The sequence below is a fragment of the Ambystoma mexicanum genome, chromosome 3q (genome assembly GCF_040938575.1).
Source record: "Ambystoma mexicanum isolate Mex_15411 chromosome 3q, UKY_AmexF1_1, whole genome shotgun sequence".
Lineage (NCBI taxonomy): Eukaryota > Metazoa > Chordata > Amphibia > Caudata > Ambystomatidae > Ambystoma > Ambystoma mexicanum.
In genome coordinates, this window is record NC_090926.1 from 37,267,413 (window position 1) to 37,286,524 (window position 19,112).

Sequence of the window (19,112 nt, forward strand, 5' to 3'; positions counted from 1 at the left end):
CCCCTTTGGGGTTCACATTACACCAGTGCTGCGCAAACTTCACTGGCTGCCGGTGAAGAACCAAATTCACTTCAAATCCCTGTGTATCGTCCATCGGGCTTTTCATGCCCTGGGCGCCGAATTCTTACAGTCCAAATTTAGCAGATATATTCCAGGTCGGGACCTTCGCTCCATGACCTCCAATCGTCTGACCATTCCTAGAGCCAATCGGTAGAGGCTTGGCGGCAGAGCATTTTCTATTGCCGCCCCCAAACTGTGGAACAGCCTTCCTCCGTCACTGCAAGCCATTGAGCTCTCAAAACCTACCTGTTTTAATTTTTAGCCTTTCATCGGTTTCCTCGCCTGTGCAGCCTTTCTTTCCAGCACCATGATGCCCCAGGGCGACCGTGCGCTTTATAAGTTACAATAACATAACATAACAAGCAAGCTGGGAAGGACATTACACTCCAGTCACAACAACCTCTCCTTTCTCCTCCTCCTGTATTCACAAGAAAGCTGGGAAGGACATTACACTCCAGTCACAACACCCTCTCCTTTCTCTTCCTCCTGTATTCTCAAGCAAGCTGGGAAGGGCATTACACTCCAGTCACAACACCCTCTCCTTTCTCCTCCTGTATTCTCAAGCAAGCTGGGAAGGACATTACACTCCAGACACAACACCCTCTCCTTTCTCCTCCTCCTTAAAATTGCTTTATAGGTGGACCGATGCACTATATTAAAAGAAATAAAAAGGACCTATTTACATACAATACATTGGTGAAGCTCCCCCCCGCCCCCTTCTCTCCCTCTTGATCACTTTGCACTTTGCATTCCCATGAAAAGCCCCAGAGAATACTGGCAACCATATATTTATGTGCAGGAATCGAATAAAAGATTAGCTGAGAACCAGCTGCTGGGTGTCTGGCATGAACCCCGTAAAAAGATGCCTGGGGAGAATGGGGAGCTAGTACATAGTGTGCCGCTAAATTAACTGCAAAGGAGATGCAAAGAGGAACTTTTGTCAATTGTATACATGGCCCATTATGTTTTAAATGACTTTTGATGTGTCTAATGCTACTTAATACACATTCTCAAACCCATTGCGTTAAGGCCTTCTAGGCATGACTGCATGGAACCAGTTGGCCTGGGAGGCAGCTGCCGTTGCTGGTGTAAAGCTAGCCAGGCTCCTCCAAGGTTACATTCAGGTCCTAAATGGTTCCCAGCAACGTCGAACTCTCACCTGCTCTAGCAGATTTGCAAAGTTGCAAGAGCAAACCATGTTAGGAAAGTCACCCATGTTTAGATGGTTCTGGGTGAATAGAGGCGGTGACCCTCAGAAAACACCCCCTGACTTATCTCCTCCTGACTCGGCGTCTCAACCCGAGAGTAACCTTTTCTTTTTACAGCAGCTACTCTGTGAAGTCGAGGCCTACAGTAATCTTGGAGTGATTCAGGCATTCGTAGTGTACTTGCCCTACAGAGACTGAATTAAATAATTTTAGAGAGGGATCGGACGTGGTGGTATATGTAGGAAATGATGGTGGCATTTAGCAAATTGGCTCTGTCCTTCTGAGATTCAGGGTTATGTGGCTTGGTTTTGCCAAGACCTGAGGCCTTGAACCGAAAAATTTCCTATCATGCATTGCATTTCCTAAAGATGGTCAGCCAGAACCCCCCACCCACAAGTCCACCCCAACCCCCCCTGCAAAGCTCACCCCTTCAGATATCTCCGCTAGATTTAGTGCTGTCTTGCCAATGAGCCCATACCTTTAAACGTCACCTGCACTTGTTGCATTTTGAGATGGAAGTTTATTTCCCTTCCCACTCTGTCCTGGCTAAATATTAATCCCACCAAATAAATAGACTAGGCTTCTGCTATAACCCTTTCCGCCCTGCCCAACCGAAAAGCCTGCCTCCGTAGGTGAATTAAAAGCACCAGTCTACATCACCTCACTCTCCCTGAGTAATCGTCCCTGTGATCTACTCTGCGCTTCTAGGGGCTGCTTGCAGGCCCTCTGTAACAAGGGCTACAAGTTGGTTGGCCACCTAAGAGATACCTGACAGTGGCTGAGGTTGGTGGTCAAGAATATAAATGCAGATATTTGGCAGTGGGGAGACGGATCTTATGCTATATACAAGTGATATATGCATCGATCCGAACCTTTCAAATGTAGTGATGGCCCCCTGGTATTAAAATACTGGCCCAAGTGAAGGGCATTGGCGTAGAGTTTTATCCCAAAGGGGAAAATGCTCTTATCTGAACAGAATAAGTGGAAAATGTCAGTTGGGGCCTCCAAATCCGGGTCGCCTTTGAGGCGATGCATGGCAGTGGGCCTTTATATCCATATAAATGCAATGGGGCTGTAGCCAAGTTGGATCTGTGAATTCTGAGGTGAAGGGAGGTTTGATTTGCTCTAGTTGTAATGAGGGCCCTCTGGCACAATTTTCTAACTCCATATTCTTGAGAGTACCTCCGGTTTCAGAATAACATTTGATTTTGATTGATTTGTAATGCTCATATACCAAGGTAACCGAGAAGATATATTTTTTTAAAATAATTTTTATTATTTTAAACAAACAACACTCCAAACATTACAACCATTTAGGACGTTCATGATCAATATTAAAACATTACATTATTCAATGCTCTCCTCCGTCCTCCCCCCTCACTCCCCAAAAACTCGAGCCGTCGTATCCGTGCCATCCACCGGGGCATCTCCAGGTGTCTCAATTATAGTCAACTCATGCCAGTCTTCCGTTTCATGATTGACCTGGTGGGGGTTTGCCATCGAGGTCACCAATTGTCTCCAGGCTATCAGGGGGCCTACCTCTTCCTCCCCTCCTCTAGTGACGGCTTCATACCAGACCGCAGTTTCTGCTTCAGCCCATTTTAAGAGGTCAGTCCACCACATCTCCACTATAGGCCGTTGGGCCGCTTTCCAGCACATTGCAATTCTGAGCTTGGCCAAGATATAGGCCAGGTCTTTCATCTTGCTAATATGTTTTAGATTCCGTGGCCTAGGGAAACTCCCAAGCATACATGCCCAAGCAGACCCCACGTCAAGAACCACCCCCTGACTGGCCATTCTCATCTCCAGTTCTACCCAGAATATCTTCACCTCTGGGCAAGCCCAGAACATATTTAACAGCCCAGCATCTTCCTCCCTGCACCTGGGGCATTTCTGTATGGCCGAGCCACCAAACCTGGCTATTCTGCCGGAGGTCAGGTAAGCTCTGTGGGTGACATACAGCTGGATCTGCTGGAGTCTCGTATTCTGGGACACCTTCTTATGGTACCTTTGGGCTCTTACCCATTGTCCCTCTGTCATGGGTTTACCCACCTCCCCCTCCCAGTCAAGCCTCAATTGGAGCAGCTCCATCCCCGCCTTCGCACTCAAGAGCGTATATATCCGGGATATCTCGTGGCTGCCCTCCGAGACATCGTACATCATTGCTAGGGTGGCATCGGGTTCTTCTGCAAGTACTGTTTCAGGCCACCTTTCCCTCACCCGTTTCATGATCCTGGTGTAAGTGATATATTGGCCCTTATGCACCCCTGTCTCCTCCAGCAACCTCTGGAATTCCACTGCCTCTCCCTCCTGCCATAAGTCTCCAAGGGTGGCCAGGCCCACCGGTTCCCAGTATCTGCGGACCCCTTTAATCAGTTGGGTGTCTTCCCAACATAATACCACCAACGGGACCTGCTGAGAGAGCGGGTCCGGGTCACCCACAGTTCTCCATGCCCTACGCCAGACCTCCCAGCCCAGCACCAACAGTCTCCCCATCTCTGCTACTTTCGTTTTATGCAGTCACACTGTCTCATTTAGGAAGTATGGGGCAGAATCACCCTGCAAAAGCCTGGCTTCCGCAGATTCCTCTGTGGACAACCACCTAGCTACATATAACAGCTGTCCCGCCAAGTAATATAATTCAAAATTCGGCAGGTTTATGCTCCCCTTATCACATGAGTTTTGTAGTTTCCACAGGGCCACCCTAATCCTAGAATTGTGCCATATGAAGCCCCTGCACAGGCTATGGAGTCTGGTAAAGAAGTGTCTGGGGATCAAGTACGGGACATTTACAAAAAAGTGTAATAGTCTGGACAAGACCACCATTTTGAGCAGCGCTGCTCTTCCCATCATGGCCAGGGGTAATCTGGACCAAAACACTATTCTCTTTTTAATGCTTTTGACTGCCTTCTCCGTGTTGTGTTTGTGGTCTACCTCTATCTTGTGGTATATGTTTATGCCTAAATATCTAAACGTCTTGGTCTGCCAGGGTATCTGCAGAATGAGCAGGTTTTCCAGTGGAATGCTTTTGTACCTTCCCAGGGGGAGCACGCTGGACTTCCCGGGGTTTAGCGATATGCCCAAGAGGGCGGCATAGCGATCCATCACCTCCAGCACATATTGCAGATTGTCCTCCGGGAAGCGCAGATAGAGGAGCATGTCATCTGCGTACAGTGATATCAAGTGTGTGTTTCCTGTCATACGAATCCCCACCTCTTTGTATTGTTGCCTAAGGCAAATTGCCAACGGCTCCAACGCAAGGATATATAACATGGGTGACCAGGGGCATCCCTGTCTAGTTCCCCTACTGAGTTGCCACTTGTCCGAAATGAGGGTGCCTGTTTTGACCCTTGCGATCAGGGAGCTATATAATATCTTGACCCATCTAATATATCCCGGCCCTATCCCGTATCCTTTCAGGGTTGCCATCAACCATGGCCACCTCACTGAGTCAAAGGATTTGACTGCATCAAATCAAACAACACTATGGTGAGCTCACCCGGGTCATTCTCCGTTTGATCAATAATATGGTGTAGCCTTCTGTGGTTGTCCGTGATGTTCCTGCCGGGGTCATAGCCTTTTTGGTCCGAGTGTATCAATTTGCCAATTACTCGCTTAAGCCTCTTGGCAAGCACTGCCGTGAGTATTTTGCTATCTTGATTAAGCATCGATAAGGTCCTATAGGACCCACAGTCCACGTCGGGGCTTGCCCGGTTTCGGGAGCGGGATGATCACCACCTCTCAGAGGGATTCTGGCAGCTCCCCCTGTTCGTAGGCCTCATTGAACATGGCCAGCAGCGGCTAGAGTAGCTCCTGCCTATACGCTTTGTAGAATTTGCTAGGTAACCCATCCGACCCGGGCACTTTACACGTGGGCAGGTGTTGGATCACCACCTCCAGTTCGTCTGAGGTGATTGGGGCCTCCAGATCTGCTCTTTCTAGGTCGTCCAAGATGGGCAGCCCTATATCTTCTATTGTTTCCAGAATTTGTTGACCCATATCTCCACCCACGTCCTCATACAAACGTTCATAATATGTGAGGAACTCCTCGTTTACTCCTTCCTGGGTGTTACGGATCTGGCCTTCTGCGTCCCTGACTTCTCTAATCACCGACCGGGGTGTCTCATTTTTATATAACCAGGCCAGTAGTCTGCCCGGCTTGTCTCCCCCCGCATGTTGCCTTTCTGTGTATTTCTTATAGTTTAGCTTACATAGTCTGTCCCAGAGTTCGCTGCTAGCATTTTGTAGATCTCTTATTTTAGCGCTGTCTTGCCGGGTGGTCCCCCCCCTTCACATTAGGTCCTCTAGCTCTCTTTCAATTTCCTGCAAGCCTTGCTCTATACCCCCTTGGAGCCCTTTGGATTTTGAAATTGCTACCACACGCACCACCACCTTAAATGCCTCCCATACTGTTCTCATGGATCGTACACTACCCGTATTGATTTCAAAATATTCCTCATTGGCCTCCCTCAGGTCCTCACGGAATCCTGGGTCCTGTAGGGCCTCAGCTCTGAGCCTCCACGTCGGGATTCGCGCTCTAGGCGGGTGGTGTCGCCACTCCAAGACCAAAGGCGAATGGTCCGAATGTACCCTGGCTTTATATTCTGCGCTCACCATTTCTCTCGCTATCTCAGCGGCTGCGAACACATAATCCAGCCTAGTATGTAGGTCATGTGGCGCTGCGTAATGCGAGTCTTGCCTGTCTGTTGGGTGCAACCGTCTCCACACATCTTCCAGTCTGAGGTCTTTCACCGGTGTCCCCAACGCTTTAGCTGCTGGCGCAGGTTTTGCTAGCTTGCTATCTGACCTGTCTATCCCGGGGTTCAGGGTGCAATTGAAATCACCTCCCCATAATATTGCGCCACCCAACAGGGGGCTAATTTTACTATATAAATACCTATAGTGTGCTGCTGTATCATGGTTAGGGGCATATCAATTTATGATGTTCACTTCTGTTTTCCAGGAGTCCCGCCACCACCACCATTCTGCCTTCCGGGTCTGTTGTCCATCGGAGCAGCTGAAACGGCACATGTGGTGCCACCCATGTAACCATCCCTCTTGCATATGCTGAATATGTGGCTCCCGTGCTGCTACCCTTCCATTTTCTCTTAACCACCTCCAATTTCTCCTTGGTGAGGTGGGTTTCCTGTAGCAGAGCTATGTCAATCCTCATCCTCTTTAGGTACATCATTACTTTATTGCGTTTTAGGTAACTATTGAGGCCCCATACATTCCAGGTCACGACTCTGAGATTACCCGACTCCATTGTCTTGCTGTCCTCCCTCTCCCCTCCACTTCCCATGTTGTTCCCGATGGCTCGTTTTCTGGCTCATTTCCCTCCCCCCACAGTAACTCCCCCCTACCCCCCTTCCCCCACCACACCCCACTGCACACAACTCTTTCCCTCCCCCTTCCCTACCCAACCCCAACAAATGCTCAGCTCCATCCCTGGATCTCAGGCCCACCCGCGTCTGGTCCTGTCTCGTGATACCGAGGACTAGGACCCCGTGGGGCGTCTCCAAGCTAATAGTGACCTTAATAAGCATACTGCTAATGGGGGTCAAGGGTTGTTTCCCAGGAGTTCCCACTCATATAATTAGGATTATTCAGTTCAAACGGATCTTGCAAGCATGTACTTTCCCAGCAGCACATTCCCTGTGAGCTTTATTTAATGCTATATTCTAGTCCCAGTGTCTTGTGCTATGTCACCTAGGGTGCCACAGCAGCATGTTACTTATCTTCTTCGGCTCTCGTTTGGATACCCGATTCTTGGGGGTGACTCTGCATATCCAGCCACTCCATGGCGTCGTCTGGCGTTTCAAAAAACAAAGTTTTGTTCTTGTGGAACACCTTCAGTTTGGCCGAGTAAAGCAACATATATCTATAACCTGTTTTCTCTCAGTCTTCTTTTCACCGCTCCGAAGTTCATTCTGCTGCGTTGAACCTGCAAGGTGGTATGCAGTGATTTTCGCAGGCCCCCTTTCGATCGTTCCACCCTTCTGGAAGAATTTGAGTATTTTTTCCCAATCCTGGTAGGTCTGAATTTTTGCAGTCAACGGCCTGGGAGGGGCTCGCCGGGGCGGCCTCCTCGTTAAAGCCCTGTGCACCCTTTCAACAGCAAACCCCTGGGTCAGTGCCCCTCCGGTTATTTCCTGCAGTAACATGGTTTCCACGTATTCCGTTGGGTTAGGCCCTTCCGTTCCTTCTGGCAATCCAACGATGCGGATGTTGTTGTGTCTGGCGTGTCCTTCTGCTTCCTCCACTCTGTTCTCCAGATTGCCTACTCGCTGTACAAGGGCATGTAGTTCCGATCTGTGGGCGGCGCATTCCGTCGTGTTTGGGGCCAACTCTTTTTCCAGGTTTCCAGTGCGCTCTGCAAGTGTTCTCACATCTTGTCTTGGTAAGTTTACATCTTCCTGGACCGCTCCGACCTTAAGGTCCAGTGCCACTTTCAGTTTGTTCATAGCCAGGCCCAGTTTAGTCTCCCAGGCAACTTTCAGGTCCGCGATCGCCGCCAGCACCTCCTGGATTGTGCCTGGAGCTTCCTCCATCACAGTGGTAGATTTGTCTTTACTCCTGACCCCCTCTGCCCCTGAGGATGTCTTGGCATAGGCCTCCAATGTGGGCTGCTTGCTCTTTGGTCTTACAACTTTGTTAGACATTGTGCCGTGCCACCTATGTGTGAGCCGGCTCAGCCGCCTCTCGCGTGAGGGTCTACGTGGTGTCGGGCTGTTCCTGATGTTTAGGACCTGCTTCAAGAGTGTTAGGGGTACACCCCTCTTGCCTGCTGTACTCCTGGAATGGGCTGTGTGCTCCCACATGCTTGCACCCGCTCAGTGTTATTCCGCTGGCCCACTGGTGGTCGGGCGCTTCTGTTTGTTCCACACCCCTCTGCACCGGGACCCAACAGGGCCCCACAGCCATCCGGCCCACAGTCTAGTCTCTGGCGCTTTTTTGCCTACTGTCTATTATACTCCTGGAGTGGGTTGGGTCCTTTCACATGCCAGGCTTGGCTCGGTCCCCTCTCACCTATGTGCGCTGTGGCTCACCCAGGCGCTGGTGGTCAGGCGCGTCCACTGACACCACACGCTTCTATTCCGGGCCCCAACCGGACCCCTCGGCGTCTTGACCAACAGTGGTACTTTCCGCACGTCCCCCCCGGACCCGTGCCAGCATGGGCTACCTTCTGCTCGCTCTCTAGTGTGCAGTGTTTGCCCTGGAATGCACTGTACTGGTCTGCCCCGTCCTATGGGCAACAGGGCCTCTCACTGCCAGGGTCTTGTACAGGTGGCCCGCTGATTCCTCTCTTTTTCTTGGTTATTAGTGTGGGGCACTGACCCCTGGCATATGTCTTTGACCCCAGTGCGTTCTCCTACTGTCCCCAGGCCCTAGCACTCTGGTTTCCCCTCCCAGGCACGTATGCTGCGTCGGCACCCCACAGTTGTTGCGGGTGCTGCAGTGTATTGCTCCGGGGCTGGATGCTCTTCCTTGCGCTCCTGGCGGGTGCTCCACGAGATACCAGCTGGACCCCGTTCTCGGGGCGCTCCAGTCATCCGACGTATCCCCGGTTGTCCGGAGGGATCTCCGGCTCCAGCCCCCTTGCACTGATCCCAAGTGTGACAGGCCACAGCCCAGAAAGTATGAGTATCCGCTGGATCTCGCTCTCTCGGGTCCCTTTGCAGCCGTGCTAAGAGGATTCCGGCATCCCCTCACTGGTGATCCGGGTCGGGGTGTGGGCCGGCATCTCTTTATCCAGCCCCCTCCTGGCCATGACACTGCAGGGACCTCCGCTCCGCCGGAGGCCCTGCTCATCAGTCGTAAAATCTAAAGCGCCCAGCTCCAGCTGCACCGTCGTCTCGCTGTCAGTGGCAGCAGCGCCGCCGGGGCGATCCGCACTGGCTTTACTCAGTGTCTATCGGGTGGTGTTGACACAGACCCCATGCCGCCCCTGTGCTCATCATGGGCCTCAGTGCCTGCCTCTAGGTCCAGCAGGGCCCCTCCGACCGGGTCCTCAGTTCTGTGCCCAGGCTGGACTTTCCTAGCGCCGCAGCGGGCTTAATCACTGCCGCACCAGTTCATGTTGCGTCCGCAACACCGCGGTCCGTGTATAACCCTTTGTCCTCTGTCAGCCATCTTGTCCTCTTCTAGATGTCAGGCACCCTGCTTCTTTTCGGCGGCTGCAGCTTCCATGTCCTGCCACTGATCAGGGTCTTTGAGCGCTCGATACGTGCACCGGACCTTCACTCATCCATGGGTGTGCTACCAGCATGCTTAGTTTCCCAGAAACTTCGTTTTTCTTAAGGATCACTGTCGGATCTGCGGGAGCTCCTCTAGGGCACGTCCTTTCACGCGGCCAAATAGCCATGCCCCGTAACCGAGAAGATGTCTGCATTTGGGCGCAGTTGGAAGACAAGGGTAAAGAAAATCCACTGTCCTCAAGCCAAAACCGAGAAGAGACCATGAAAAGAGGAGGGTCTTCAATTTTTTACAAATCGTCAGTGGGGAAATGAGCGAGTGAAGCTGTAGTGCAGATCATTCCAGAGACGAGGGCCCAAGACAGAATCGTCTATCGCCTCTGGTAGAGCAATGTGCACACAGAATGGGAAGCAAATGTTGGTTTGACGAACGAAGAGAGCGGGGTGTGGAATATGGTTTAGTTTTAGAGCATAAATATTTAGCTTCTAGGCTATGAATGCATTTGAAAATGAAACCCAATGTTTGGAAAATAATCCGTAGATAGCGGCTTGCAAGAGAAACAAGAGAGAACTTTGGCAGTTTGCAAATTACTTCTTGCTTGTACAGTCCCAAATGACAACCGCTATAGGACTCATTCCTTATGTAATCTACTAGAACCATCCTTAGTTAAATGTGAACATATAAATATCTATATTTTTTACATTGTTTTTAATTTATCAAAACATTAAATAAATGCAGCATTTAACCAGTATTCATATGATATACGAAAGCAAGGCACATGTACATCAAACTGTTCCAGCAAAGTAGCACATCTTCCAGTTGCAGTAGTAGAACAGCCAGGTGAAATGGAGGACAAATATTAATCAGAATTATCATGTGATTTGACAGTGGGTAATAAATATCGTCTCTGTTCAGATCCATGATCCCTAGGCAGGAGGTATTGGTAGCCATATTGTGCATGTTCCTGTTCACTACTGAAATTATAGGTCCAAAAAACATTATAGCCCTCTACCTGGTATTTGCCAATAAAGTGATAACACAGAGTGGATGGTGGTATGCCAAATGCACGGTAACCCAGCTTTATTGGAAGTATGCAAAAGCTGGAGAGAAAACAAGATCAACAGCAAAGCTCTCTCTCTCTCCCTCCCAAATTCTTCTGTACGTTTCAATGCAAAACACAGTTTATATAATGCAAATGAGTCATTCTCATGTCATTGTAATCGCTGAACTATGAAAACGTGTCAGCGATTGGTCCTAATTGCTAAACTACATATAGTATCTATATGTCCCACGCTACTGATTGGGTAACTATCTAAGGTGCCACCCATAAAACATCCCGTAGAAATGTACGACCTCATCATGCTTAAATATTATTGGCAAGCCCTAAATTACAGTTGCAGTGAAAAGGACATATGCTTATCAGTTAACATGCGGTCACACTCTGCGTGAACTGGTGGCATGATGACGTGTATGTAGATGGGAGGAGAGGACAAGCGTATTGCCTTTATTCGTAATTAAATAAAACGCTCATGTTCTCTCTGCCATGATGTCCTTGCCCAAATTCCAGTTTTCTGGCCCTCCCTGTCTTGCAACAATAAACGCGTCATTCTGTTCTTGACACATTATGAATAATTATTGTTTTGAGTCATGCTACTTCCACCATCTTAAGATTTCGTCGATGCAATTAGTCTTTTTAGCCGCACTTGCTTCTCTGTCATGCTTAGCCGATCGCTGAGACATTAGTCTGTCAACTACTTATGACATTTCCTAGTCTGCTGTGTTGTAACTGATTTACTTTAATTTTTGAACACTCTCTGCCCAGGCAATGGTATCTTGCTCCGTTATGTAAACTTTCTACCTGGTGTCCTCGACTTTGACATTCGTTTGAGGGAGCTATGTCGAGCCACTGCAGCATTTTTCCTGATTAAATGTATTTGTTTCAAATAGCGTGCTTAGGCCTCTTAAAGGCACAGGACTTTTATTCTCCACTGTGGCTGTGCAGTTTAAAATGGCAACTGCTTGTCACATTTTTATCCTCTGAAGGACACATTTGCTTTGCTATCGACCGATTTGCTGGTGCATGCCTGTCACATTAATACCCTCCCTATGTGTACAGAGCAACCATATCTCCCTACAATTTTTCCACCCTGCTTGTGTAGCGAGTTCCTATCTTGTGTACACACAGTGGCGTAACACAAGATGTGGGGGCCCTCCTGCGAGCCATGCTGAGGGGGCCCCCCAACTCAGCAACAAAACAAGGGTCGCGCCACACTCTGGGACAGCCTAGATTATCACACTTGCGCAATACGCACAAACGTGCTGCTGAACGGATATGCCGCACACTGCACTAGGAGAAAGATATACATATGTGTTTTAATATAATATGCAGCACACTGTCTGAGAAAAATTGGCTAAAAACCCAGAGTGTTTGCAATTGTTTTGTAGGGTAACACCAATCCAATAGATGCAAGTCACCAACAGAGCACAGGAACATTAAAGCTTTGCTATTAAAAATGCCATGCCACAATGAAAACATGTCCAACTGGCTGCACAAGGTAGAACAGTGTCGACATGTAATAACAATATAGTAAAGCTTGCCAGGCCACATTTAGACATATCTAGACTGGTTGCACCAAAATGGCAGTCGAAGCAATACCACTCATCAAGAATGGAACACACATTCAAGCCTGTGTCTCTGTGGCCTCTAACAACACGGCCAAACTCTTTAAAATCTGAAAAGAACTGGTCAATCCTGTTGAGGTCTTTACATCTCCTGTTCCCTCAAAGGCCCTCTGTATGGCTCTGTCATCTCACTTCTACGCTAAAACTGAGGAGATCCTGTCCTCCATCTCCTCTTCCTCTTCCTCTCTTGGCCCCCCTTTGGCCATCTCTACCTCTCTTCCTCCTTTCTCCTCTTTCTCCCTGACAACACCTGATGAGGTTTCTAGACAAGTCCGATCTATGAAAGTGTCGTCCAAACAGGTGCTCTCCTGCTCCACCAGAACCATCAAGAACCTTATTGACACCCTCGCTCCAGCCTTGACCAATTTCTGTAATCACTCATTCCCCTCTCCCGTTAAGCACTCCCTTATGCACCCACTCCTCAAGAAGCTTTCTGCTGATCCTGCCTGCCCGGCAAACTATCGCCCAATCTCCATCACCCCTTTCCTGGGAAAACTGTTGAAAAAGCTGGCCATCTCCCAGCTTACTCTCCACACGGAATCTGTTGGTTGTCTCCATGACCATCAGTCTGGCTTCAGTGCCAGAGACATGGAAACTGCTGTCCTGAACACCTGTGAAGTTCTGCTCCATAACCTTGATTCCAGCATTCCTTCTGTCCTCATCCTCCTCGATCTTTCCTGTGCTTTCGATACGGTCAACCATGCCATCCTGATCAATCCTGATCAATCGACTCCATGAGAACCTGGGCATCACGGATCAGGCCCTTGAGTGGCTGAACTCCTTCCTCTTGGACTGCCCCTCCCAGGTCCAACTTGGTCCCTTTCTCCCCGCTCCATCCTCTCACTCTGGTTTTTCAACCTCTATGTGGCCCCTTTGACCCACCTGATCTCTACATTCTCCTCGAACTTTCAGTGTTATGCGGATGACACTCTGCTTTCATTCAGGCTCCCCTCAGACTCCTCATCTCTCGCTCATTCCCACTGTCTATCCGCGATTCAGGGTTGGTGTGCCTCCAACTATCTCTGCCTTAATGTCAGTAAGCTGGAGATCCTTCTCATTTGGACTCCTGCCCCTGCTTTCCCTCTCTCACTCTGGCCGCCCGCCTTGGGCCCTCTTCCTTCGCCTTCCTGTGAGGCAAACAACACTGGTGTCATCTTTGACTCCACTCTCTTTCTCTCCTCACATCTCAAACGTTGCCAAGAAGTCCCACTACCAGCTGCTCCTCCTCAAAGGGACTCTTCCCTTTCTCACTTTCCCCCAGAAGCTCACTGTCTGCAGAGCCCTGGTTCTCTCTAGGCTGGACTACTGCAACAGCCTCTTTCTCAATCTGCCTTCCTCTACTATCCAGCCCCTGCAACTAATCCAGTACAGGACCGCAAGACTTATCCTTGGCCTCAAGCACAGGGGTCGTATCTCTCCAGCCATGAAATCTCTCCACTGGCTCCCAGTTGCTGCAAGTATCAAGTTCAAGACCCTTTGCATTGTCCACAAGGCTTTCTGGGCCCGGGGCCCGCACTACATCCAACGCTCTCTTCCAAAATATCTTCCTTCTCAAGCCCTTCGCTCAGCTACCTACAACTCTCTAAGCGTTAGACGCTTCTTAAGGAAGAGAGTGTGGGGTAGATCTCTCTCCTCTACAGGTGCCTCCCTCTGTAATAGCCTCCCTGCCCCTCTCAAGCTTTAGCAGACCACCTGAAGTTCTGGAAGCAGCTCAAAACTTTCCTCTTCTCCTCTGCTTTCTCTCTCTCCCTCCCCTGCTGGCCTACCTGACCTACCTGTCTGCTGTACCGACTGGTTGGTGGCTACCCTCAGAGTCTCACTGAGCCGAGACTCTTTCTTGATCAGTCACCCTTGCACTGCCTCTGGTCCTACCATGCACATAGGGGCTGTAACTGTAACTCTGCCGTCCCTTGTTCTCCTTGCACTACCCAGAGCTGTGCTGCCCTGACAGCACTTACTCAGAGCATTGTTGCCCTGTTTTTCCCCTCCCCTCTCCCTTGCACTTCCCCCGTCCCTTTCCCCTTGCGTTTCTCGTTATCGCACTTGCAGGATCTGAATGACACAAGGCCTAGTAATATCGTTTGTCTTGTCCTCCCTCTATCTTCCATCCCTTGTCTTGTCGCGCCTAGAAACACTTGTGTGCAGGTGCATTATACATGATTTATATCATAGCATTTGCTCACAGATGCCCAGAAAAATATACAATGCTGCATTAAGAAAGGGCTGCATGCCAGCACCCAAATGGCAGTCTAGCCAGGTAATTCACTTAGCAGGACTGCTTTATCTTAAATGCCCCATTAAAAAAAGTCATACCAAACTGAGGAATGACTAGACTGGCTGCACCAAAATGCCTCTCTAGCCACTAGTACCACATATCATGCCTGCTTAGCCTGGACATGGACAGCCATTATAATTTGTCGTATAATCCTGCCCCCACTTATCCCCTCTCCCTCCCACCCCAACCTCCAAAATCAGCTCCTTGGCCCAGAATTACCTCCACGTCCCTCTTCCTTGCCCCAGAGTTTACGGTTGAGGCTCCTTGCCTCATAGGTAAGTACTGGGATGAGGAAGAGTGGGACTAGGAGTACTGAATATTACAGGTAGCTAAATCAAGCATTACTTCCATGTACCTCTACCTCATCCCAGTACTTGTGTATGAGGCAGAGTGCCTTATACACAAGTACTGTCTCATACACACTGGGACGAGGAAGAATATGGCTAGGAGTAATGAAGATTACCAATAAGCAATCCAGGCATTAAACACAAGTATTGGTGCAACACCATTGAGTTGACTGGGATGCAGCACTAATGTTGGGCTATGTTGACCAGACCTGGCTGACCTTCAGAGCAGTTGCCAGACAGAAAAGGACACAGATGTTAAACGGCACCTGGGTTTCTCTGTTAACAAGAACCCACCAATTACTAACATAAAGCAATTCACTGTTAGTACCTGCATTCAAATGAGAGTTAACTGCTTGTAACATTGAAGCTGTACTAGAATAGTCTCATAAAAATGCATAAAGAAATTAGATGACCCAAACAAATAAGTTTGCCCCTCCGCCACCGCCCATGAAGTTGGCCCCCCTCCCAACATTTGAAGGGTTAGCCCCCGAAATGTAGGTTTTGTTGCGCCCCTGAACGCAAGCACACACACCATTCACCATATACACACACGCACACCCAGCCACCCATACATTTAAGTGTGCATTCTTTCACCATACTGGCACACCCAAGCAGCCATCCATACATTTAAGTGTGCACCCTTTCACCATACAGGCACACCCAGGCAGCCACCCATAAAATTACGTGTGCACCCTTTCACCATGCACTCGCACAGGCAGCCACCTATACATTTAAGTGTGAACCCTTTCAACATACACTCACACACGCACACATCATGGGGTTGAGGGGAGCCTTAACACTTAAAAAAGAAATTGGGCCTCATTACAACTATGCCGGACTGTAACCAACAGTGCTGGTAAGCTCCCCAGCACTGTTGTTTCCGGGCTGGCATATTACAGCTCTGCGGGTGGTGGCGGTCCTGCCAGGCAAGTCAGACCTGCCGGGCAGAACGGCACCCACCCGCATAGTTTTCACGGAAGCACCGGCACCGTTATTAACGGTGCCGGTGCTCCTATGGTCCCCATTCAAGTCCGATAGGACTTTATGGAAATGGGGACTTACCATTTGCCACCGCCTGACTTCCCAGACCGCCGGGGTTGTAATCCCCCGGTGTTACCAGGAAGTCGGGCGCCAGTAAATCATTATGGGTCTGGCAGCAACCTGCTGGTAGCAATGGCACGGTTGCCGCCAAACCTGTAATGAGGCCCATCGTTTCTTTTTGAAGTCACTCTGACTCCATAAAGAAATTATTTCTGTTAAAAAAATAATTTCTTTATAAATGCAGAGGGAATTCAAAAATAATTTTTTTTTTCTACAAGTGGGGGCCCCTCCCAGGACATGTGCTGGGGGGCCCCCCCGCACCGCGGGGGCTGCGGGGGCCCCTGTTACGCCAGTGTGTACACACCTTCGTGTCACTTAATCTATTCTGTTTTGAAACACACTAATTGTGGCAGCTAATGCCTTATCTCTTCCTTACTGGTGTAGCGCAAAATAACAATTCTTTGTGCCAGCTGCATTTCAAATGTGTCCTTTCTTATCATATAATTTTGTTTCTTCTGAGGAAGGGAGGGGGCCTAGCTTGAACATGCTCTCTAGTCAATAACTGCCCCACTGCATTACACCAAGTAAAATCGCGTAGCAGTTGAAAAACTGTGGAGGTGAGACCGTTCAATCAGCATTTAGCAACAGGGATGGTTCTAGTTTGTTGATCTTATAGTAACTACTAGTAAGTTACAGAGGGGAATGGCTTAAATAGTTGTTCAACTTTTTGACTCTCCATTGCATTGGCCTGAAGTAGTTATCTTGAGTGTAACAAGCAAGAAAATAGAATAATTGGATGGGAAATGTAATTAATAAGGGATCAGACCCTCAACATCTGGCTCTCTTGGGAGCTATGCATACAGTTTGTGAAAACAGGGACTGTGTCATTCGACACTCCTCTGTCCCCAACTCCCCAAAATGCAAACAGTGGTCTTTTCAATGGGGCATCTGGTGCAGTCCCCCAAGCAGAATAGTCGGGCCTTGACATCTAAAGCCTCGGCAGTGCCCATCTGGGCTAGGAGTGTCGTGAGCTTTCCTTTAGCACCTGAGGAAAAATGCTTCACCGCCCCCTGCCCACCAGACCCCTAAAGCCCTTGTCATCCCAGAAGTCTCATCTACTCGGGGGGGAAAATAAAAGGTAAACGGATATCTGCACCTGCAGTTCTTCCTCTGCAGCTCGGGGTACCTAGGTTAATGTATGTTAACAAGTCGGGAACAGAAAAGGCTATTTGTGGACAGTTCTGGAAAAAGAAATTAACTGTTGGATCCCACCAGCCACGGCAGGGGTGGGAGAAGAGGGATTGAGTAGGTTGAGGTTGTAAGTAAGTGTGAGGAGAGAACTGAGATTTTGCTCAGCCCCCCCATAAATAAACATTTACATTTCAGGAGATCAATTAATACATCATTAAAGAAGGGAGGAGTGTTTCCTATGATGTTGCAAGCACATTAGAAGGTGCACATCTTTTAAAAGTAGAAACCCGTACTTCAATTTATTCTGCAGAGTACAATCCTGACAGGAATGATCACGTGATCTAACCAGATGTTCTAGTACTCTAGTGGGTGATTCTCTTGGCTTTGGTCCTCAACACCCTGCTTCAAATCTCGGTTTCGACAACAAAAGCAGATCGATTACATTAATAGGTGCAATTTTAGATTTCTGGGATCGGGTAGCCAATTTTGGCCAGATATTGGATCTGAGAAAATCCAGCACATTGACTAGCGTATGTGGGGGAATAGTGTGAGAACTTACAGTCCTAAGACCTCTGTCGCCTTTTCACAGTGCTCCCGACCTAAGACATAACTTGCTGTCCAGTTTGGTGTCTTCCATTGACGCCTGGTTTACAATCGAACCTCTTTTCTGCCTCCGCCTACCCTTTGCTTCGATTATATATATATATATATATATTTTAAATAGGTCTATTAATTTGTAATCAATGGAAGCAAATGATTACAATACAATATTTTCAGCAAGCACATAAACCGCATGAAGTAGCAGCAAAGTGGCCTCACCTTAAAGAGGGAAAGTAAAGAGAAGGGAAAAGAAAAAAAAATAGGGCCGAGTGGGATGAACACATGAAACCTACAAATCCACCGTAGGATGCACAATACTCTTCCACGACCTCGGAGTGCACTTTTTTAGCCATAAGAGAGCCCTGTACACAAAAAGGAACTTACTAGCTGGCAAATTAATAGTTGGAGGGAGAGACCCAACACCAGGTCCATGCTCTGGAGGATCATCCCAAAACAGGGCTTTTAAGTGGCCCGAAGGCAGGGCTGATACAAAAGCCATATTCATACATGGTAACTCAAGCCATTGCCAATTCGGGTGTTGCAGAGTTATACATGGAGTATACCCATAGCCCAGCTTTCATGAAAATGTTCAGTCTGCAAAATGCACACGTGCTACTATGATAATCCTACTGCGGTAAATTCTGTTACTGCACTTGGCAACAGTTGTGCCGGCATAGAATACGCGATACCAGCTGACCCCACAAGCACCACTCCTTTCAATACAGTGCCATGTTACTGCAGATTCGTGAAGAGCAAATATCATTTAAACTCCTTTACTGCTCAGATCTTCCAACCGAGCTAAGCACATACCCGAATCCCCGCCACCACCTCCCATAGAGGAAATGGTGTAAAGTTTAAGTAAATGATTTTAGTTACCTGTGCCACTGCAGTTCTATTCTTTCCACTGTTACCTTTCAATAGAATGTGGAAACTAGTGCCTGGTGATGTTAATTTCAAATGATAAATTGTCAACAAAACTCTAGATAAACAAAACTGTCTAAAGAGAATTTCTCGAATGTGTCAGTAGATGAACTCGTTGCTTTACAGAGTGGAAACAAGGATTTTGCTCCCCTTTAGTTGGGAGCAAGGTCTCCTGGAAAGCCCATGCAGCGCATTTGCAGACAGCTCGCTACTCCCAATGCTTCAATGGCGCAACATTGACCGCTTGGTGCTAAACAAATGCCACATGCTGTAAACCCTCTTCTTTGTGGGGTCCCCTTACTACCCTTTCTAATTGTCACCTTCATTCCCTCATTTTTTTCTCCCTTTCACTTCTATTAACCAATCTTCCAACTTTCACTTTCTCAATTTCCCTTCTTACCCCCTCTTTTGCAGGATGAGTCTGGGGCTTACCTCATTGATCGGGACCCCACCTATTTCGGACCCATTTTGAACTTTCTGCGTCATGGAAAGCTGGTGCTGAACAAGGATCTGGCAGAGGAGGGTGAGTCCCAAAGTCCAGGTAAACCACACACGCCGAGACTGCAATGCTTGCACGCACTGTTTGGGTAC

The 19,112-nt window shown here is 48.6% G+C and overlaps 1 protein-coding gene across 1 annotated transcript in view; it reads left to right on the forward strand.

Annotated features, from left to right (window-relative positions):
- Window positions 1-19,112, forward strand: part of KCTD17 (potassium channel tetramerization domain containing 17) — a 239,966-nt gene that overhangs the window by 53,924 nt on the left and 166,930 nt on the right. Inside the window, exon 2 of the mRNA XM_069604456.1 lies at window positions 18,936-19,044. Within this exon, the coding sequence (XP_069460557.1) occupies window positions 18,936-19,044 (109 nt within the window). The remainder of the gene's footprint in view (window positions 1-18,935; window positions 19,045-19,112) is intronic.